Below are 18,459 nucleotides of genomic sequence, written 5' to 3' on the forward strand. Positions count from 1 at the left end.
CCAGATGGTAGAGAGGGTGGTGGTCATCCGGCTGGTGAAAGCTCTACCAGCAGCCATACAGCGTTGGGTGGGGCAAAGGGACCCAGGCTCTCTGGACCAGGTGGTTGGACTGGTTGAGTGGTATACAGCCACTCAGGACTTTATACAGGACACTGCTCAACTTTTTTTGTCATGTAAAGCCCTACCAGTCCAGGAGTCTGGGAAAAGTCCACGACCCTACACTGGTGCCAAGTCAAACCAAGCCCTTACTGAGGAGGTATCCCAAAGGGAGAGCAATAACAGACCCATGTCTCCTAAATCGGTCCCAAGGTCCACTCGTGCCACAGCTATTAAGTGTTGGCGGTGCCAAGGGCCCGGACATGTGGCTGCCAACTTCCCCCTAACAACTGAACCCATGGACTGCGGGTATACTCATCGAGTGTCCATGTATGCCCAGCCTGTCTGCACTGCAACTACAGACACCTCCAGCAGCAAACCCCAACTGTGCCATTTTCTTGTTAACGGGTACCAGACAGACGCTCTCTTGGACTTGGGGAGCTTGGTGACTCTGATTCATGAGTTCCTTGTTGCTGAGGACAACCCCAATGATCAGAAAGTGGAGATTTTATGCACCCATGGGGCAGTCCCGGAGTACCCGACCGCGGAGGTTAAGTTTTCCACCTCGTGTGGAGAAATAAGACGTGGTGGGAGTGGTAAAAACTCTTCCGTATGGGATTGAGTTGCTAAGAGACTTATCCCTGTTTTGGTCCCTGTGGGAGACCATGGTTAACCCTCCCAAGGTAAATGCTATTCCGGGCATGAAGATCCCAAGTCAGGGATGCCTGCCATAGAGTTTGACAACATAGGGACAGAGGGTAACCCCAATAGACTTCCCCTAGAGGTATTGGCAGGAGAGGTCAAGGAGACCCCACTGATTCCCGAGCTGGAAGTGTCCCCTGGTAAGTTTGGGACAGCTCAGCTCCAGAATCCCACCCTGGCCCAGGCACGAGAAAGGATGATTTAAATTAATGGAGGAGCTCAGCAACCGGGTGCTGAGACAGTTTTTCTCCGCATGGTTATTCACCAGGTGTTGTTATACCGGGTGGATAAAGTCCGGAATGAGGTGGTGGAACAGCTGGTGGTGCCCCAATTCTATCATCGGGGGGGCTCAGCATGGCTCACATGCACATGCTAGGAGGGCACTTAGGGCCAAAAAGATGCAGGAACGCACTCTGCAGCTTCTTTTGGCCTGGGGTCTGCGCAGAGGTCCATAGGTACTGTGACACGTGTCCAGAGTGCCAACTATCCTCATCCACCACAAACTACCAGAGTCTATTGGTACCTCTGCCCATCATAGAGGTACTATTTGAGTGGATAGCAATGTATCTGGTACACCCATAGTGAAATCTGCCCGGGGCCATCAACATATTCTGGACGTAGTGGATTACGCCACGCGGCACCCAGAGGAGATACCACTTCGCTACACTTTGGCCAAACTAATCGGCCGCAAGCTGTTTGCAAGGTTTTGTCGCCTTGGGCTGCCAAATGAGATCCTTACTGATCAGGGGACTCTTTTTTTTTTTTAAGTACAAGGTGACCAGGGAACTATGTAAGCTGCTCCAGATCAAACAACTACCCATGTCTGTGTACCACCTACAAACCGACGGGTTGGTGGAGAGATATATTAAGACCTTCAAATCCATGCTAAAAAAAAGGTGGTTGCCAAGGACGGGAGGGATTAGGACATGTTACTGCCCTATATTAAGGTTCACTATCCGTGAGGTATAGCAGGCATCCTTGGGGTGCTCTCCATTTGAGCTATTGTATGGCAGGCACCCGAGGGGACTGCTGGACGTAGCCAAGAAACGTGGGAACAGGAGCCCACTCTGCATAAGAGTGTCATTGAGCATGTGACAAGCATGCAGAACCTGATTGCGGCAGTACGGCCCATAGTAAAGGAGCATCTGATGGAAGCCCAGGCCGCACAGAGCAGAGTGTATAATAAAAGAGCCACGATTAGAACCCTTAAAGAGGGGGACCGGGTGTTGGTACTAGTGCCCACCACAGAGAGTAAGCTGATGGCCAAGTGACAAGGACCATATGAGATACAGGGGAAGGTAGGAGAAGTAAATTATAGGGGGTAATAAAAAACAATAAAACAATAAATTCTACACACTGGCGCTCCCCCAGAAACTCCTGCAATAGCTGCTAGTGAAGAACAGGCGCTGTGCAGGTCCTGAAGAATAATTTTACAAACTTAAGAATAGAACAAACTTCACTGCGCTTATGCTCAAGAAGTAGCAGGTGAATACAGACCAAGAAATCGCAACAACCAAGGTTACAATTGAAATATAACCCCTACTGCCTCACCACCATCTGTTAGCAAGTGTGTGCTATTGTAAACCTCTGTTTTGAGAGGGATTTTTTGGCCTCTATTCATCTGAGGTTTTTTAGGGATTTATGAGCTGAGTATACACAACGTTTGTGTGGTTGAATTATAGCCTCACTGCCATTTGTCAGAAACTGTGTGCAACATCAGCAAAGGGTTATATTTCAATTGTAACCTTGGTTGTTGCGATTTCTTGGTCTGTATTCACCTGCTACTTCTTGAGCATAAGTGCAGTGAAGTTTGTTCTATTCTTAAGTTTGTAAAATATTAGGGTGTACCAATCTGTAAAGAGGAAACCAGAACAACTGTACCCTGTCAACATACTAAAAGCCTGGAAGGACCGGGAATGTTTGATCACAGAGGCAACTCAGGTTGTACCAACGGGGAGTCCTCTGTCACCAGTCAAGGACGCGGCCGGGGGTGAGGTTAAGGTAAATTTCGCTCTCACAAAAAAGCAGCGTCGGGAGGCTCGGGCTCTGGTGCAGCGAACTACGGACGTATTCTCAGAGCTCCCGGGGCGGACCTCTGTGATACAGCATGACATTGTTACCAAGCCTCAGGTAAGGGTACAGATGAAACCGTACCGAGTACCAGAAGCCGAAGGCAAGCCATCGTGGCTGAAATGAAGCAAATGCTTCAGTTGGGAGTCATTGAGGAGTCCTGGAGTGAGGGGGCCAGTCCCATGGTGCTAATTCCAAAACCAGACGGGTCATTACTCTTTTGTAATGACTTCAGAAAATTTAAATGAGGTGTCAAAATTTGACCTCTATCCCATACCATCTCACGAAAGGTTACTGGCAGGTTCCATTAACAGTGTCGGTGAAAGAAAAAAACGCTTTTATTACGCCAGAGGGTCTTTATCAATATGTCATCTTCCCTTTTGGTTACATAGGGCTCTGAGGCAACTTTATGGACATAATGTTAGAGCCCCACTGGAAATACGTGTCGGCATATTTAGATGACATAGTCATCTTTAGTGAAGATTGGAATGCCCACCTATTCCAGGTATAGGCAGTACTAGAGCCTCTCAGAATCGGGGGAATTATCAGAGAAACCAATGAAATGCGCGATAGGGCTCATGGAAGCCCTGTACTTGGGTTATGTGATCGGCCGCGGGGTTATCAAACCCCAAGTAAACAAGATCGAGGCTATTCAAAACTGGCACAAGCAGCTGAGGGCATTCCTTGGCATCATTGGGTACTACTGTCTGTTTATACCCAATTTTGCTGGGAAATCGGCACCGCTAACTGACCTGTTAAAAGGTAAGAAGTCAGTTATGGAATCCTCAGGTGGAGGAAGCATTCCAGTCCCTGTAGTCAGTGTTGTGTGGACAGCCGGTCCTCATCAGCCCCAACTTCAAGAAAACCTTCATCGTGCAAACAGATGCCTCAGAGGTAGGCCTCGGAGTGGTGTTTGTCACAAGAGGTGAACTGGGATGAGCATCCAGTCACCTACTTGAGCAGGAAACTGACCCCAGCAGAGAAAGATTATAGCATAGTGGAGAAGGAGTGCTTGGCGGTTAAGTGGGCCTTGGAGTCCCTACGCTACTATTTGCTCGGGCACCAGTCTCATTTAGTAACAGACCATTCACCCCTCGTCTGGATGAGAAATGCAAAAGAGAGGAATGCTCGAGTCACCCGATGGTTCCTGTCCCCACAAAACTTCTCAGTGGAACATCGGGCGGGGAAGTCACAGGGAAATGCGGGTGCCCCTGTCATGGGGCCCCTGTATGATGACAAATGTTCACAGGTTTGAACAGAGGGGATATATGAGGCAGCGACCAGTGTCATGTGCGAGGGTCGCGATGTGTCCCCCAGGATCCACAGTAACATATTGAGGCCGCGGGAGTGCATTGTAGTCACAGGCATAGCTGTGATTACAATGCAAAATAAAAGTGTTGGTAAGTGAGGATATCATATGATGTTTATGTTGTGAGTTTTGGACATTAAACTATGTCTACTTTGAGCTTTCCTGGGTCACTGCCTGTCTGTCACACTGCACCACCCCTGCTGCACTACACAGCATAAACCAAAAAATGTAAATGCTCACCCATAGAGTGCAGAATCACCTGTGTGCGTCAGACAATCCCCAATGTGCGTTTCACGTCGGCTTCCTCTGGGCTCCTATATGGTATGTTTGTGTAGGGTAGTTTATATATCTACAAGATACCTGTGTCTACAGGTGTAACAGATGAGTACCGCATTTAGCGGGAGTATGTGGGTGGTGCCTCCGCCACCTTCCTCGTCACTTCCAGCCAATCATCCAGATGCCTTCAGCAACAGGGGCGGATAGGATCATCCATGTACATGCACACCCAGCATAGATGATATTTTAAGGGTAAAAAAGTATATGCTGTGCGTGGTACCCGGAATAAAGAGACAAAAAGGGCATGTCCAACCAAAAAGTTCAAGTGCTTAAAATATATTCAGGTAAGTATTCAGTCAATCATATTTGTTTATACATAATGGGAGGTAAGCAATCTCTGTACTAAATCAACAAAAACACATAATTATACAAGTGGAAAGAGTATGTTTTAGATACAATACAGACGTGATGTACAAAAAATATAAATATGATGACATAATAGAGGAGATATACAGGCCAACACGCAAGAGGTATATTTCCAAAGGTTTGAGTTGGAAACGGGTGAATAGATTATATAGACCATGTCAGTCGTCCCAAAGGACCACTAGTACAGTAAATAAAATAAAGCATAAAAAGACACATCATTAAGAAGTATCAGAGATAATGTACAGTGCTCTAGAGGAGATCTGCATGGAGGAATGTGCCAATATACCACCACCAGTGTGTGCCAACCTTGTGAAGACTTAGGGCCCCGTCACACATGGCGATCTCGCTAGCGAGATCGCTGCTAAGTCACAAGTTTTGTGACGCAACAGCGATCTCACCAGCGAGATCGCTGTGTGTGACAGCGATCAGCGACTGGCCCCCCCTGCCGGTATCGCTGATCGCTCTTGGAAAGCCCTGGACATTTCTTTGATCACTGGTCTCCCACTGGCCCTCAGGCATCGCTGCGTGTGACAGGCGGGAGATCAGCGATCAGCTGGTAACTAGGGTAAACGCAGAGTTTCTAAGCACCGTGCGGTGCTTAAAACCCTCTGTGTACCTTAGTTACCAGCGCGCTGATGCAGGCAGATGGTAAATAAAGTACACATCGGGTTTCTAATGTGTACCTTAGTTACCAGCTCCCTGCATCAGCGTGCTGGTAACTAAAGAACACAGCGATGGCAGGCGCTCGGCATCGCTGGTGAAGCTGTCTGTTTGACAGCTCATCAGCGATCACATAGCGGCTCACCAGCGATCCTGACACGTTGATATCGTTGTCGGGATCGCTATGTGTGACGGGGCCCTTACAGAAAACGTTTGACCTCTGTCATTGCCAACAAAGGATATATAACAAAATATTGAGATGGACTTTTGTTAATGACTAAATACTTACTTTCCACCACAATTTGAAAAATAAATCTTGCCAAATCAGACAAGGTGATTTTCTGGATTTGTTTTCTCACTTTGACTCTCATAGTTGTGGTCTACCTTTGATGTCAATTACAGGCCTCTCTCATCTTTTTAAGTGGGAGAACATGCAAAATTGGTGGCTGACGAAACACTTCTTTTCCCCACTGTAAATGAAAAAGACTATGAGAAACAAGGAAAAAAGAAAAACAACACACATGGTTGGTTATAACAGAAATGGTGAAAAGCTGAGCTTTACATTAAGTGCCGATAGAGTCATAGTTTCCAGTTTAACAATCTGTCAGCACTCAAGCTGTGCCAAGAAGCGCCTCAGGACGCCGCTCTGGTACCTCCATATATTCTGGCAATGCATTTAAATTTGGAATTGTGGCATAGCCTGAAATGCTGGGGTATAGTTTTTAGTGATGACACGTCATTGACACTAGAAGCTGCCTTTATGTCCCTAATATGATCTCTGTTACATACACATAACTCACGTGACATAAGACCCACAAATATATCTTGTTACAGGCACATGTAGCCTCTATAAGGCTAGTTTCACACTAGCGTTTTTTAGGGCTGCGCTTCGTGCGCAATAGAATCGCATGCCAAAAACGCATCATGCATTTTGTATGCATTTGCTTTTTTAAAGTGCATGCATTTTAACCAGTTTCTAGCCATGTTAACGCTTAAACGCATGCGATTTTAAACGCAGGCGTGAGCATGTCTATGCGCACACCTGCGTTCCCATAGACCGTAATGTGATTTTATTTGCACATTCCGTGCGCAAGCGGGCGCATGCATTTTTTTGAGACCGGTCGGACAGACCAAAAATGCAACAGGTTGTGTCCGGCGCGTCTAGGCGCACACTACAAAAAACCGCATGCGCATGAAAACGCATACGAATGCGTGCATATGCTAAACCATACGCCCCCATGTTAAAGATAGGGGCGCAGGACGCATGCGCATGGACGCACACGAACCGCAGCGATAAACGCTAGTGTGAAACCAGCCTAAGAGATATAATTCATAATGTTATATTCTTGTTTACTGTCTGCCGAAAGAAATGTTGTGGCACGCACGATGTTCCAACAAGCCATGAATGAACCACAAGGGTAACATCCCCATCTTTGTTTACCCATATGAAAAGGAAAGTACCGTATTTTTTGGACTATAAGATGCTCCGGACCATAAGACGCATCTAGGTTTTAGAGGAGGAAATTATGAAAAAAAATAAAGCAAAAAATGTGATCAATTATGTACTTAATATTCCCTATCCTGGTAAATATGGTCCCCTCTCCCCCATCCTGATACACATAGCCCCTCATCCCTATCCTGGTATGCATAGCCTCCTTATCCCTATCCTGATATGCATGGCCCTCATCCCCATCTTGGTATTCATGCCTCCTCATCCCTAGCCTGGTAGCCTAGCAAAAAACGAAAATGCAAAAACCAAAAAACCTCTGGCCGTAAAGGGGTTAATTTGCAATATATAACATGTTTAAAAATGCAATGAAAAGCAGCCAAAGCTTTGTATATAGCCCCAAAATGGTACTAATTGAATAATCAGGTCACCAAGCAAAAAACAAGCCCTCACTCGACTCAGGCTTCTTAAACCCTTAATGACCTGAGCTTTTTTCGGTTTTGCGTTTTTGTTTTTCGCTCCCCTTCTTCCCAGAGCCATAACTTTTTTATTTTTCTGTCAATATGGCCATGTAAAGGCTTATTATTTGCTGGACGAGTTGTACTTTTGAATGACATCATTGGTTTTAGCATGTCGTGTACTCGAAAACGGGAAAAAAATTCCAAATGCGATGAAATTGCAAAAAAAAGTGCAATCCCACACTTGTTTTTGTTTGGCTTTTTAGCTAGGTTCACTTAATGCTTAAACTGACCTTCCATTATGATTCTCCAGGTCATTACGAGTTCATAGACACCGGGTGGTGCTCATAACAATGCCTCATCTACAACCATAGAGGTCTCTAGGAGACCTCAGGTTGTTATGGCAGCGCATCGCTGACCCCCGATCACGTGACTGGGGTCGGAAGCGCTGATTAAATCCCGCTGTCAGCATTTGACAGCGAGATTTAACTAGTTAATAGGCGCGGGTGGACCGTGATTCCACCTGTGCCTATTGCGGGCACATGTCAGCTTTTTAAAACAGCTGACATGTCCCGGCTTTAATGCGGGCTCACCGCTGGAGTCCTCATGAAAGCGGGGGTACTGCCATTGGATGTAGTATTGCGTCCAATGGCAGTAAGGGGTTAATGGAAAAATGAAAACGTTGCTGGTATTAGAAAATAGTGACAAAAATCAAAACTAGGCCTCACTTCTAAATAATCAAAATAATGTTGCTTTTTGAAGGCACGCCACAGGAGGACTAATATAGCAGGCATAGGGACCTTCAGCAGGCATTGGCTGCTATGACATCTAATGATTGTGTAAGGGGGTACAGAGATGAGTTCATGCCCCACACTCCTTACATGCAGTACATCCCTGCAGAACTGATATATTTTGTGTCTGATATATTTCGTGTAATGTCTTGTATAAATCTATATACAGTGGGGCAAAAAAGTATTTAGTCAGTCAGCAATAGTGCAAGTTCCACCACTTAAAAAGATGAGAGGCGTCTGTAATTTACATCATAGGTAGACCTCAACTATGGGAGACAAACTGAGAAAAAAAAATCCAGAAAATCACATTGTCTGTTTTTTTTTCATTTTATTTGCATATTATGGTGGAAAATAAGTATTTGGTCAGAAACAAAATTTCATCTCAATACTTTGTGATATATCCTTTGTTGGCAATGACAGAGGTCAAACGTTTTCTGTAAGTCTTCACAAGGTTGCCACACACTGTTGTTGGTATGTTGGCCCATTCCTCCATGCAGATCTCCTCTAGAGCAGTGATGTTTTTGGCTTTTCGCTTGGCAACACGGACTTTCAACTCCCTCCAAAGGTTTTCTATAGGGTTGAGATCTGGAGACTGGCTAGGCCACTCCAGGACCTTGAAATGCTTCTTACGAAGCCACTCCTTCGTTGCCCTGGTGGTGTGCTTTGGATCATTGTCATGTTGAAAGACCCAGCCACGTTTCATCTTCAATGCCCTTGCTGATGGAAGGAGGTTTGCACTCAAAATCTCACGATACATGGCCCCATTCATTCTTTCATGTACCCGGATCAGTCGTCCTGGCCCCTTTGCAGAGAAACAGCCCCAAAGCATGATGTTTCCACCACCATGCTTTACAGTAGGTATGGTGTTTGATGGATGCAACTCAGTATTCTTTTTCCTCCAAACACGACAAGTTGTGTTTCTACCAAACAGTTCCAGTTTGGTTTCATCAGACCATAGGACATTTTCCCAAAACTCCTCTGGATCATCCAAATGCTCTCTAGCAAACTTCAGACGGGCCCGGACATGTACAGGCTTAAGCAGTGGGACACGTCTGGCACTGCAGGATCTGAGTCCATGGTGGCGTAGTGTGTTACTTATGGTAGGCCTTGTTACATTGGTCCCAGCTCTCTGTAGTTCATTCACGAGGTCCCCCCGCGTGGTTCTGGGATTTTTGCTCACCGTTCTTGTGATCATTCTGACCCAACGGGGTGGGATTTTGCGTGGAGCACCAGATCGAGGGAGATTATCAGTGGTCTTGTATGTCTTCCATTTTCTAATTATTGCTCCCACAGTTGATTTCTTCACTCCAAGCTGGTTGGCTTTTGCAGATTCAGTCTTCCCAGCCTGGTGCAGGGCTACAATTTTGTTTCTGGTGTCCTTTGACAGCGCTTTGGTCTTCACCATAGTGGAGTTTGGAGTCAGACTGTTTGAGGGTGTGCACAGGTGTCTTTTTATACTGATAACAAGTTTAAACAGGTGCCATTACTACAGGTAATGAGTGGAGGAAAGAGGAGACTCTTAAAGAAGAAGTTACAGGTCTGTGAGAGCCAGAAATCTTGATTGCTTGTTTCTGACCAAATACTTATTTTCCACCATAATATGCAAATAAAATGAAAAAAAAACAGACAATGTGATTTTCTGGATTTTTTTTTCTCAGTTTGTCTCCCATAGTTGAGGTCTACCTATGATGTAAATTACAGACGCCTCTCATCTTTTTAAGTGGTGGAACTTGCACTATTGCTGACTGACTAAATACTTTTTTGCCCCACTGTATATATTACCTCATGTGTCTTATAATGCTGCTATAATGTATAGTGCAATGTACATATGTTAATGTGTAGGGAAAGTGTAGGATTTAGATTAGCCCACTAAGGCACAATAGAATACATTAGAGTAATATAGGAACAAGTTAGACCAATGGGATTTAGTTAGGAGGGGCCAACTGGGAGAACGTTGGGGAGCTTCCGGAATTCAGTCAGTGGGGGCTGGGAGGAGAAGGACAAGGATAAGGATAGTTGTCATGCAACGTTCAAGCTTTGAACCCAGCCGTCCAGGGTCTATGGCCTGAAAATGACATGGTGGTGGAGGAATACAGGGCAGCATAATATGGTAGCGGTAAACTTCGTGGGAACCACCATAAACGTCCGGGGCAAAACGGTGTAGGGATTCGCTCTGGTAGGTAATGGCAGGGCTGCGGTAACGAGGCAACACACAGGCTTAAAGTCCAATTTCAGTGGTTTAATGTCAGTCTGTTAAAGGCGCGGACAGGGTTGCAAAGTTGGGAATGAACCGCCTGTAATATCCCACCAAACCTAAAAAGGCTTTTATCTGTTTTGTTGTGAAGGGACGGGGCCAGTTCTGAATTGCCTCCACTCTGTTTACTTGAGGCTTGAGAATTCCACTCCCAATGACGTAACCCAAGTACCAAGCTTCCTCCAACCCTATGGAGCACTTCTTTGGGTTGGTAGTTAGCCCTGCTTGTCGCAGAAAGTCTATCACTGCCTGTACTTTTGCTAAGTGACTTTCCCAGTCGGTGCTGTACACAATAATATCGTCTAGATAGGCTGAGGCATAGCGGCGATGGAGACTGAGAACAATATCCATTAATCGCTGGAATGTTGCTGGTGCACCATGCAACCCAAAGGGTAACACCTTATACTGGAACAGCCCCTCGGGTGTTACAAAAGCCGTTTTTTCCTTCGCTGCCTCTGTTAGGGGTACCTGTCAATAACCTTTTGTGAGGTTCAGAGTTGTAAAATACCGTGCCTGCCCAAATCACTCTATCAACTCGTCAACCTGAGGCATAGGGTAGGTGTCAAACTTTGAAATGTCATTAAGTTTTCTAAAATCATTACAGAATCTTAGAGACCCATCAGGCTTGGGTATTACGACTATTGGGCTGGCCCACTCACTTTGGGACTCTTCTATGACCCCTAACTGTAGCATAGTTTTTACCTCTTCCAAGATGGCTTGTCGCCGGGCCTCAAGCACCTGATATGGCTTTAGTCAGACTTTGGCCTGTGGCTCCATGACAATGTCATGTTGGATTAGGGAGGTGCGTCCGGGAAGCTCTGAAAAAACATCTGTATTTCGGCTAATGAACTCCTGGACCTCCTGAACCTGTCTAGGAGACAAAGTGTCTGCAATTTTGACTGCGGGTTGGGCTTCTCCTGCCTCGCCCCTAGGTGATGGAGCCTTCTCCATCTGAAACGCAGGCAGCGGACTATTCCCACCAAGGTTTTCTCTATCTTTCCATGGTTTAAGCAAATTAACATGGTAAACCTGTTCTGGCTTTCTCCGTCCTGGCTGGTGTACCTTGTTGTCTATTGGCCCCACCTTTTCCATGATCTCGTAGTGTCCCTGCCACCTTGCAAGAAATTTGCTATCTACGGTAGGCACAAGTACCAACACCCGATCCCCAGGGCTAAAGGTTTTTACCCAAGCCCCCCCGGTTATAGACCCGACTCTGACTGTTGTGCTGCGTCCATATGTTCCCAGACTAAGGGTAGGACTGTTTCCATTCTTTCTTGCATTTTTGCCTCATGTTCTATCACACTTTTGTGGGGGGTAGGTTGGTTCTCCCAGGCCTCTTTGGCTATGTCGAGTAAGCCCCGTGGATGTTTGCCGTACAATAGTTCAAAGGGCGAGAACCCCGTAGATGCCTGAGGCACCTCCCGCACTGCAAACAACAAATATGGCAATAAGGTATCCCAGTCCTTCCCATCTTTGGAAACTGCCTTTTATAACATGTTCTTCAGCATCTTATTGAATCTTTCTACCAGACCATCTGTTTGGGGATGATAGACCGATGTGCGCTACTGTTTAACATTTAGCAAGCGGCAGAGTTCCTTCATAATTTTTTACATAAAAGGGGATCCCTGGTCTGTTAAAATTTCTTGAGGAATTCCCACCCGCGAAAACATACCCATGAGTTCCTTTGCTATAAGCTTAGCTGATGTGTGGCGCAGAGGAATGGCCTCAGGATATCGGGTAGCATAATCTAGAACTACCAAGATGTGTTGGTGTCCCCTTGCCGACTTATTGAGAGGTCCGACCAGATCCATTGCCACTCTCTCGAAGGGTACCTCTATGATTGGTAAAGGCACCAAGGGACTCCGAAAGTGAGGCTGAGGACTGGTTACCTGGCACACTGGACAGGAATTACAGTACCGTTTAACTTCTTCATGGACCCCTAGCCAGAATTCAGTCTAGGGTTTTCTTTTGGCCCAAATGTCCCCCAAGTACATGCGCATGCGCTAAGTCCATTACCAGCCTACGATATGCCTGAGGTACCAGTAACTGTTCTACCATTTCCCCACGTATTTTCTCCACTCGGTACAACAAATCTTGGTTCAGCTCAAAGCATGGCAACACTGTAGCTGCCCCAGGTTTTTGGGGTTCCCCATTAACAAACAATACATTTTCTCTGGCCCGGGCCAAAGTAGGGTCTCTGAGTTGCGCTGTGCCAAAATTGTCACCTGCTACATTCAAGTCTGACAACTCGAGTCCTGGTGGCAAGTCTTCCACCTCTCCAGCCAATACTTCTATTGGAGAATTCTTCCCCTCCTCCACCGAAGGGACGGTTACCCCTACCGCCAGCACTTCTTCCTCCGGGCCACCAGGTTCATGCCCTACTTCTGGAGAATGTAACCTGGTTGCTCTGATGCCGGCAGTTGCTCCGTGGGTGGGACAACAGATGGCCACAGCACAGAAAATAAAGGAAAGTCTCTTCCAATTATCACTTCATAATACAGATTAGTCACAACCCCCACCTCGTGGCACTGCCTTCCCGCTGGCGTATTTATCACCACTAGTGCAGTGGGATAGTCTTTTAAGTCCCCATGTATACACAACACCCCTATTTTCCGACCCGTATACTTGCTGGTTTGTATCCAGCTGGCTTTTACCAGGGTTACAGTCCAATAGGTTCACAGCTGGGGTGCCTTCTACTTCAACCCGACACAAATGTTCCATATTGGGACCTTTCGGGGTGCCCATTGCACACATCGGTTCGGCATAGTGAGACTGGCGGTACCCAAAGTTTATGTCCATGGGCTCAGCCAGGTGGGGGAATCAGCTCTCATATGACCTGGTTCCTGGCACCGCCAGCAGATTATGGGGTCCTTACTTCCCCAGATAAGTCCTGAGCGGCCTTCCTGGGCTCCGCTCACCAAACCAGGGGTGGAGACTTAGGGAGCCTTCCTGTTACCTTCCAGGGAGTCCCTCCCTGTAGCTCTTTTTTAGCCCCATACCTTTCTATTAGGTCTATCATCTGCATGGCATTAGTAGGGGATGCTTGTCTGACCCATGTCTGGAGGGAGGGGGGCAAATCCCTCCAAAACTTAACAGTCACTATTCGGTCCAGCATGGCCGTGGGGGACAACACCTCAGGCTACAACCACTTTCGTAACAGGTGCATCAGGTCGTAATTCTGGGACCAAGCTGGTTTGGAGGGGGTAAACTCCCACTGGTGTACCTGCAGGGCCCGAGCTAACACATTTACCCTAAGACGTGCCAGTATCTCACCCTTGACAACCGTGTAGTCCGCCCTTTGCTCCGTGGGTAGGTCCTGATATGCTTTCAAAGGTTCTGGGGCCAGAAATGGAGCGATGATTTCTGCCCACTGGTCCCGGGGTAGCTTCTCTCTCTCAGCGACTCCTTCAAACATCTCCAGGTATGCCTCCACATCGCCCGACTTCTCCATTTTGGGAACCGCTGTACGAATCACTTTCCAGACATCATGGATTCCCCAGTTAGTTCCTTTTGTCTGTGCTGTCGTGGTATGCTGTATCAACAGCTGGTTTCCTGCTGCTGCATAGCCTGCTGTCGCATGGCTTCCTGCTGCTGCCACATGGCCTCCTGCTGCTGCATAGCCTGCTGCTGCTGTGTAGCCTGCTGCTGCATAGCCTGCTGCTGCTGTCGCATGGCCTCTGAGCGTTTTTACCAAGGCCTCCATTTCTGGAAAGTTCCCTGCCTGGGTCTGTGCCACTCATTTCACCCAGGACATAGGCTGGGGTACAAATCAAGAGTAGGAAAAACAGCCTGACCTCACTGCGTTTGCCCGCATTCTCCACCAATTGTAGGGATTCGCTCTGGTAGGTAATGGCAGGGCTGCAGTAATGAGGCAACACACAGGCTTAAAGTCCAATTTTAGTGGTTTAATGTCACGTTGCAAACAGCAGATTAACAGAAAGTAAGGAAAAACATAAATATACTCGAGCTTGGAGAACCACTGGTCCCAGACTCACCCCTTGCACGGGACGGGCTTAACTAAGCAGCTCCCAGGTCCGCGGCATCCGCCAGGTGCCATTCCCAGGGTTGTTGAGTCTTGCTGCTATATAGTCTTGCAGCACGGGGACCCTGTATACAAGTTCAGGCTAAGTCCAGCCAAGTTCCTGTAACTTCCAGACACACTCACCATGTGCCAAACACCAACCTCCATTACATAGCCCATAACCCCTCCTACAAGTGAGGTAAACATCACAAGGGCTGATCATGTGACCATGACATCATCGCAGGTCCTGTCTTTAGGGGAAAAACCCTGCCAAACATTAACCTGCTGGGAGAAATGTATCTCCCATCCAGTAAAACAACCGTTACTGTACCACAACGGGCAGGGAACTCCTGAAGCGGGTTGGGCTGACCAGACAAGAAGCTGCGGTACTGAAGGTGATGGTATGACCCTGCGATATTCCCGGAGAAGTGAGAGACAATACAGGGAGCAGAATAGTGATGTTTTGTGAAGAACCTTGTGCTGTTTCTGTGACTAAATTGGATGAGCTGAGTAAACTTGTTTTGTTAAAGTTGAACCTGGACTCTGACTCGTTGCGTAGTGCTGAAGGAAAAGAAGGCCCAGCAGTGCAGGGAGGACCCGGCCTTACAAGTAAGTGCACTACAGAAGGGACAATGCGTTTGTGACTGTGAGCCAGAGTGCGACAGAGCAGCCACCTCCAGCCATGAATACCCCCTGGCTTCCATTATAATTGCATCACATAGGGACCAATGGGAGCTTGTGCAAGCATGCAATGGTGATCATGGCATTAAAAGGAATAAAAGGCAGCTTTTCGAACACGCTATGGTCGGTGCTGTTACAGTCAGATGCACTTGACCAATGAAAGATGACCACCTCGGATTTATGCACTAAAAAATGTAAGGGGGTGAAGAGGAAGGAGAGCGCAAAAGGGGTTACCTCTCCTGCTCCGTATCAGGAACCACCTAATCAGACAGCAGGGTTGCCGGGGGGAAGACTTTCTGACTTGGACTGACCGTACCATGTGACCGGGGGGCAGTGACCAGGAAGAAGATAGGACGGACAGGAAACTGTGCAGCTTCAGGGTGGGTAAGGAGCACACGCAGGACAGAGAGCATGCTTCTACACTTCGCACCCGGAGATAGTTCCTCAGCTGAGTACTGAGACTGAAGGACAAGGCTTCGTGAGTGCCATATGTGAGTACATGGATATGTTAGCCTCTGTGACCAGAGGAGACTTCCCCCTGACAGTATTGAGACAGTGACATGAGCGCTCAGTCCTGGGGACCGCAGTGACGAGCCAGAGCCCTGATTGTGGTGAAAAGACTTAACAGCGTGCGCAGCATCGCTCCTGTGGTGATACAGATGGGGTATTATACAGAGAATCAAAGCCAGGAGACTCAGGTTCCTCATCAGCTCCCAGCTTCCTGCTGTAACCCCTGGAGATCCTAACTTCTACTTGAGCAGAGACTGTAGAGACTGCATGCGCCGCTGTTGCCGGTGCCAACGTGGGAGAAGTAGACCCTTCAATCAAGCTTTCTCCGAACTGATAAGTGATAATTATCCTAGTTTAACCATTTTAACTCTGCATAACCGTTTAACTGTTTCCTTCAGCTTCATTGCTCTGCTTTACTGTTTTACTCTGTCACATTTAACCCCCTACTGCTCCTCCCTACGTGGAGAGAAAATCCCTGTGAATAAACCTTTAACTCTTGGTCTGTCTCAGATCCATGGCGGCATCCTCCATAACGGCAGGTTATTACAAAAATATAAACTGTAACCGTGGAAGAGTAGGGAGATGACAACCGGTATAAATTATGTTTTCACGTTGTGATTATAATGTTTTAAACTTGTCAAGATCTTTACAGTCACCTAACTATTACATTGCTAGCTAAGCTTCATTTATGTTCAGACCCGGAGCTAATTTTCTTAACGATGGAATACTCTTATGTGGCCAAAAAGACTTGCCTAAATTTGTCATTTTCTATTTGACCTAGCAAATAGTTTAGTGACCATTTAAATGTACTGACAGTTTTACTATAAACCATTTTATGGGGCCTAATTATACATTTTTCTTGCAGTGGTTGTTCAGAAGGAACCTGTGATGGCTGTGTGTTTCATTTTCTGTGGGAGACGGAACAGGCATGTCCACTCTGTACTGACAATGACTTCCATATCATCACAAGTGCATGCCAGCATGGCATCCAGGTATTTAAAAATTGTCATTTAAATTGGTTCTCCAAGTCTACAAAATGTATGACTCTCCTTTCGAAAAAGTCAGGGTGGGTTCCCATTTTCTATCACCACCAACAATGTTAACGGTATAGCCTTATACGTTCAGTAGTGGCCATGTCTGGTATTACAGCTCTGAGCAGTCCAGTCCCCTTTGATAGAGCTGAGATGCAATTCCAGATGGCATAGCCACTACTAAAAGTAATGCAAAGTTAAGTATTCCAGCACACAAATGAGTACTGGAAAATGTATGACCAAAAATTTGAATGACTAGTAGTTTTTTTTTGTTTATTTTATATGTGTGAGCAGGTTGCGGGATGCAGTGATGGGACAGGAGGCAGAGCAAGAGTTAACAATTTTACTTAACAGGGAATACTCCATGCAGTGAGGCAATGGGTTAAACAGGGGAATAAACAGTACAGTTTGTAAAGGATTTGCAGAGTTCAAAAATAAAGGATCAGGTAATGGCAGTTGTTGTGAAACACTTGTGTCAGAAGTTCCTCAAACTGTGATTCCTGCTGGGAAGTTAATGACTCCAGCAATGGCTGTTGCGGTGCCTTTTCCAATGGGGTCCTGTGGGCATCAATGCCTTGTCTTCTGGCGGCAGCGATCTGTCTCCGGTACTTTCCGCTGAGCCTAGTCCATATGCTTCAGTAGCTAAACATGGTGTGAGCCACAGTACTGTACATGCCCAACATGGCTCAGTAAATATAAGCTGGCAAAACTCAGGGCTCAAGTGTCAGTCCCGTACCCGGTCCCTATTATGTGGCATGTGTGCTGTACTCACGGGCCCAAAGCATTTGGCACCTTGTTCTCTGTAATCACCGGGCAAACTGCACCTCTCTCTGTAGTCACTGGGCACACTGCACCTCTTAGTCTGGTCCCTGTGTAAAAAGATGAGCCGAGACAGAGTCAGCGGTTTCCAGTGCCCTTTAAGGTCGGAACTATCGGGACTGTCACCACTGTTGCCGGGGGAGGTCTCTTCTGGGAGGGAAGGACCTTCTCGCTGGACAGCAGGGGGCGCAGGGAATATAAGGAGGACTGAGCGCGGGAATGTGTCAGACTTGGCGGGAAAGTGGCAAGAGAAGGTTGAATCCCTCTCTGCTGCTCCAGCTGACAACTCCACACCACTCATCCCTCAGTGTGCTCACTATAAGATTGACTTTTACACTATTGGGTTATCGTCTGACCCTGTACGTTTGGACAGCCCTATCCTGCCTGTGGTAACAGATAAGCTGCCTGGAGACTGTTCCAAAGGGCCGCCCGCTGCCGCGGTCCATGAGCGTGCCCACAGCTCGTGTTTGCGCCATTCCTGAGGAATCCACATAAAGGACTGTTTCCACGTTTCAGTGCACTCAAGCCAAGCAGGACTGGATCCATCAGCACCGTCATGAGAGAGTGCCTCTCATTTCTTCGAAACAGAGCCAGAGACTTTGTCTACGATTTGCGTCACGGTCGGGAGATTTTCCAGCCTTTCCCCTGCAAGCGATAAGTTACCTTGTTTCTTATTCTTGAACATTGTATTTGTGTGCAATTCCAGTCACTGCCGTACTAGTTTTTAACTCCCTGTGTGAAGTATTACTTGTTAGTTGTCTGTTCAGTAAATCCTGTTAACCCCTTCTCTGCCTCCGGTTCTTCACTGCATCCAACGAACCTCCCTCCTTTACACCCGCTGTTGGCGGCGGGAGACAGCAAACACTGGCCTCCCAGTACAGAGCACTCTTCTGCCTGGCTGCTGCCTC

General features: G+C 47.0%; 1 protein-coding gene across 2 annotated transcripts in view; it reads left to right on the forward strand.

Annotated features, from left to right (window-relative positions):
- Positions 1-18,459, forward strand: part of ELAPOR1 (endosome-lysosome associated apoptosis and autophagy regulator 1) — a 402,340-nt gene that overhangs the window by 344,289 nt on the left and 39,592 nt on the right. For both annotated transcript variants that reach the window (XM_073561048.1, XM_073561047.1), the window contains one exon: positions 16,567-16,693. In XM_073561048.1, coding sequence (XP_073417149.1) covers positions 16,567-16,693 — 127 coding nt within the window. The remainder of the gene's footprint in view (positions 1-16,566; positions 16,694-18,459) is intronic.

This window comes from Dendrobates tinctorius, unplaced genomic scaffold (genome assembly GCF_039654945.1).
Source record: "Dendrobates tinctorius isolate UK_male_01 unplaced genomic scaffold, ASM3965494v1 ptg000312l, whole genome shotgun sequence".
Lineage (NCBI taxonomy): Eukaryota > Metazoa > Chordata > Amphibia > Anura > Dendrobatidae > Dendrobates > Dendrobates tinctorius.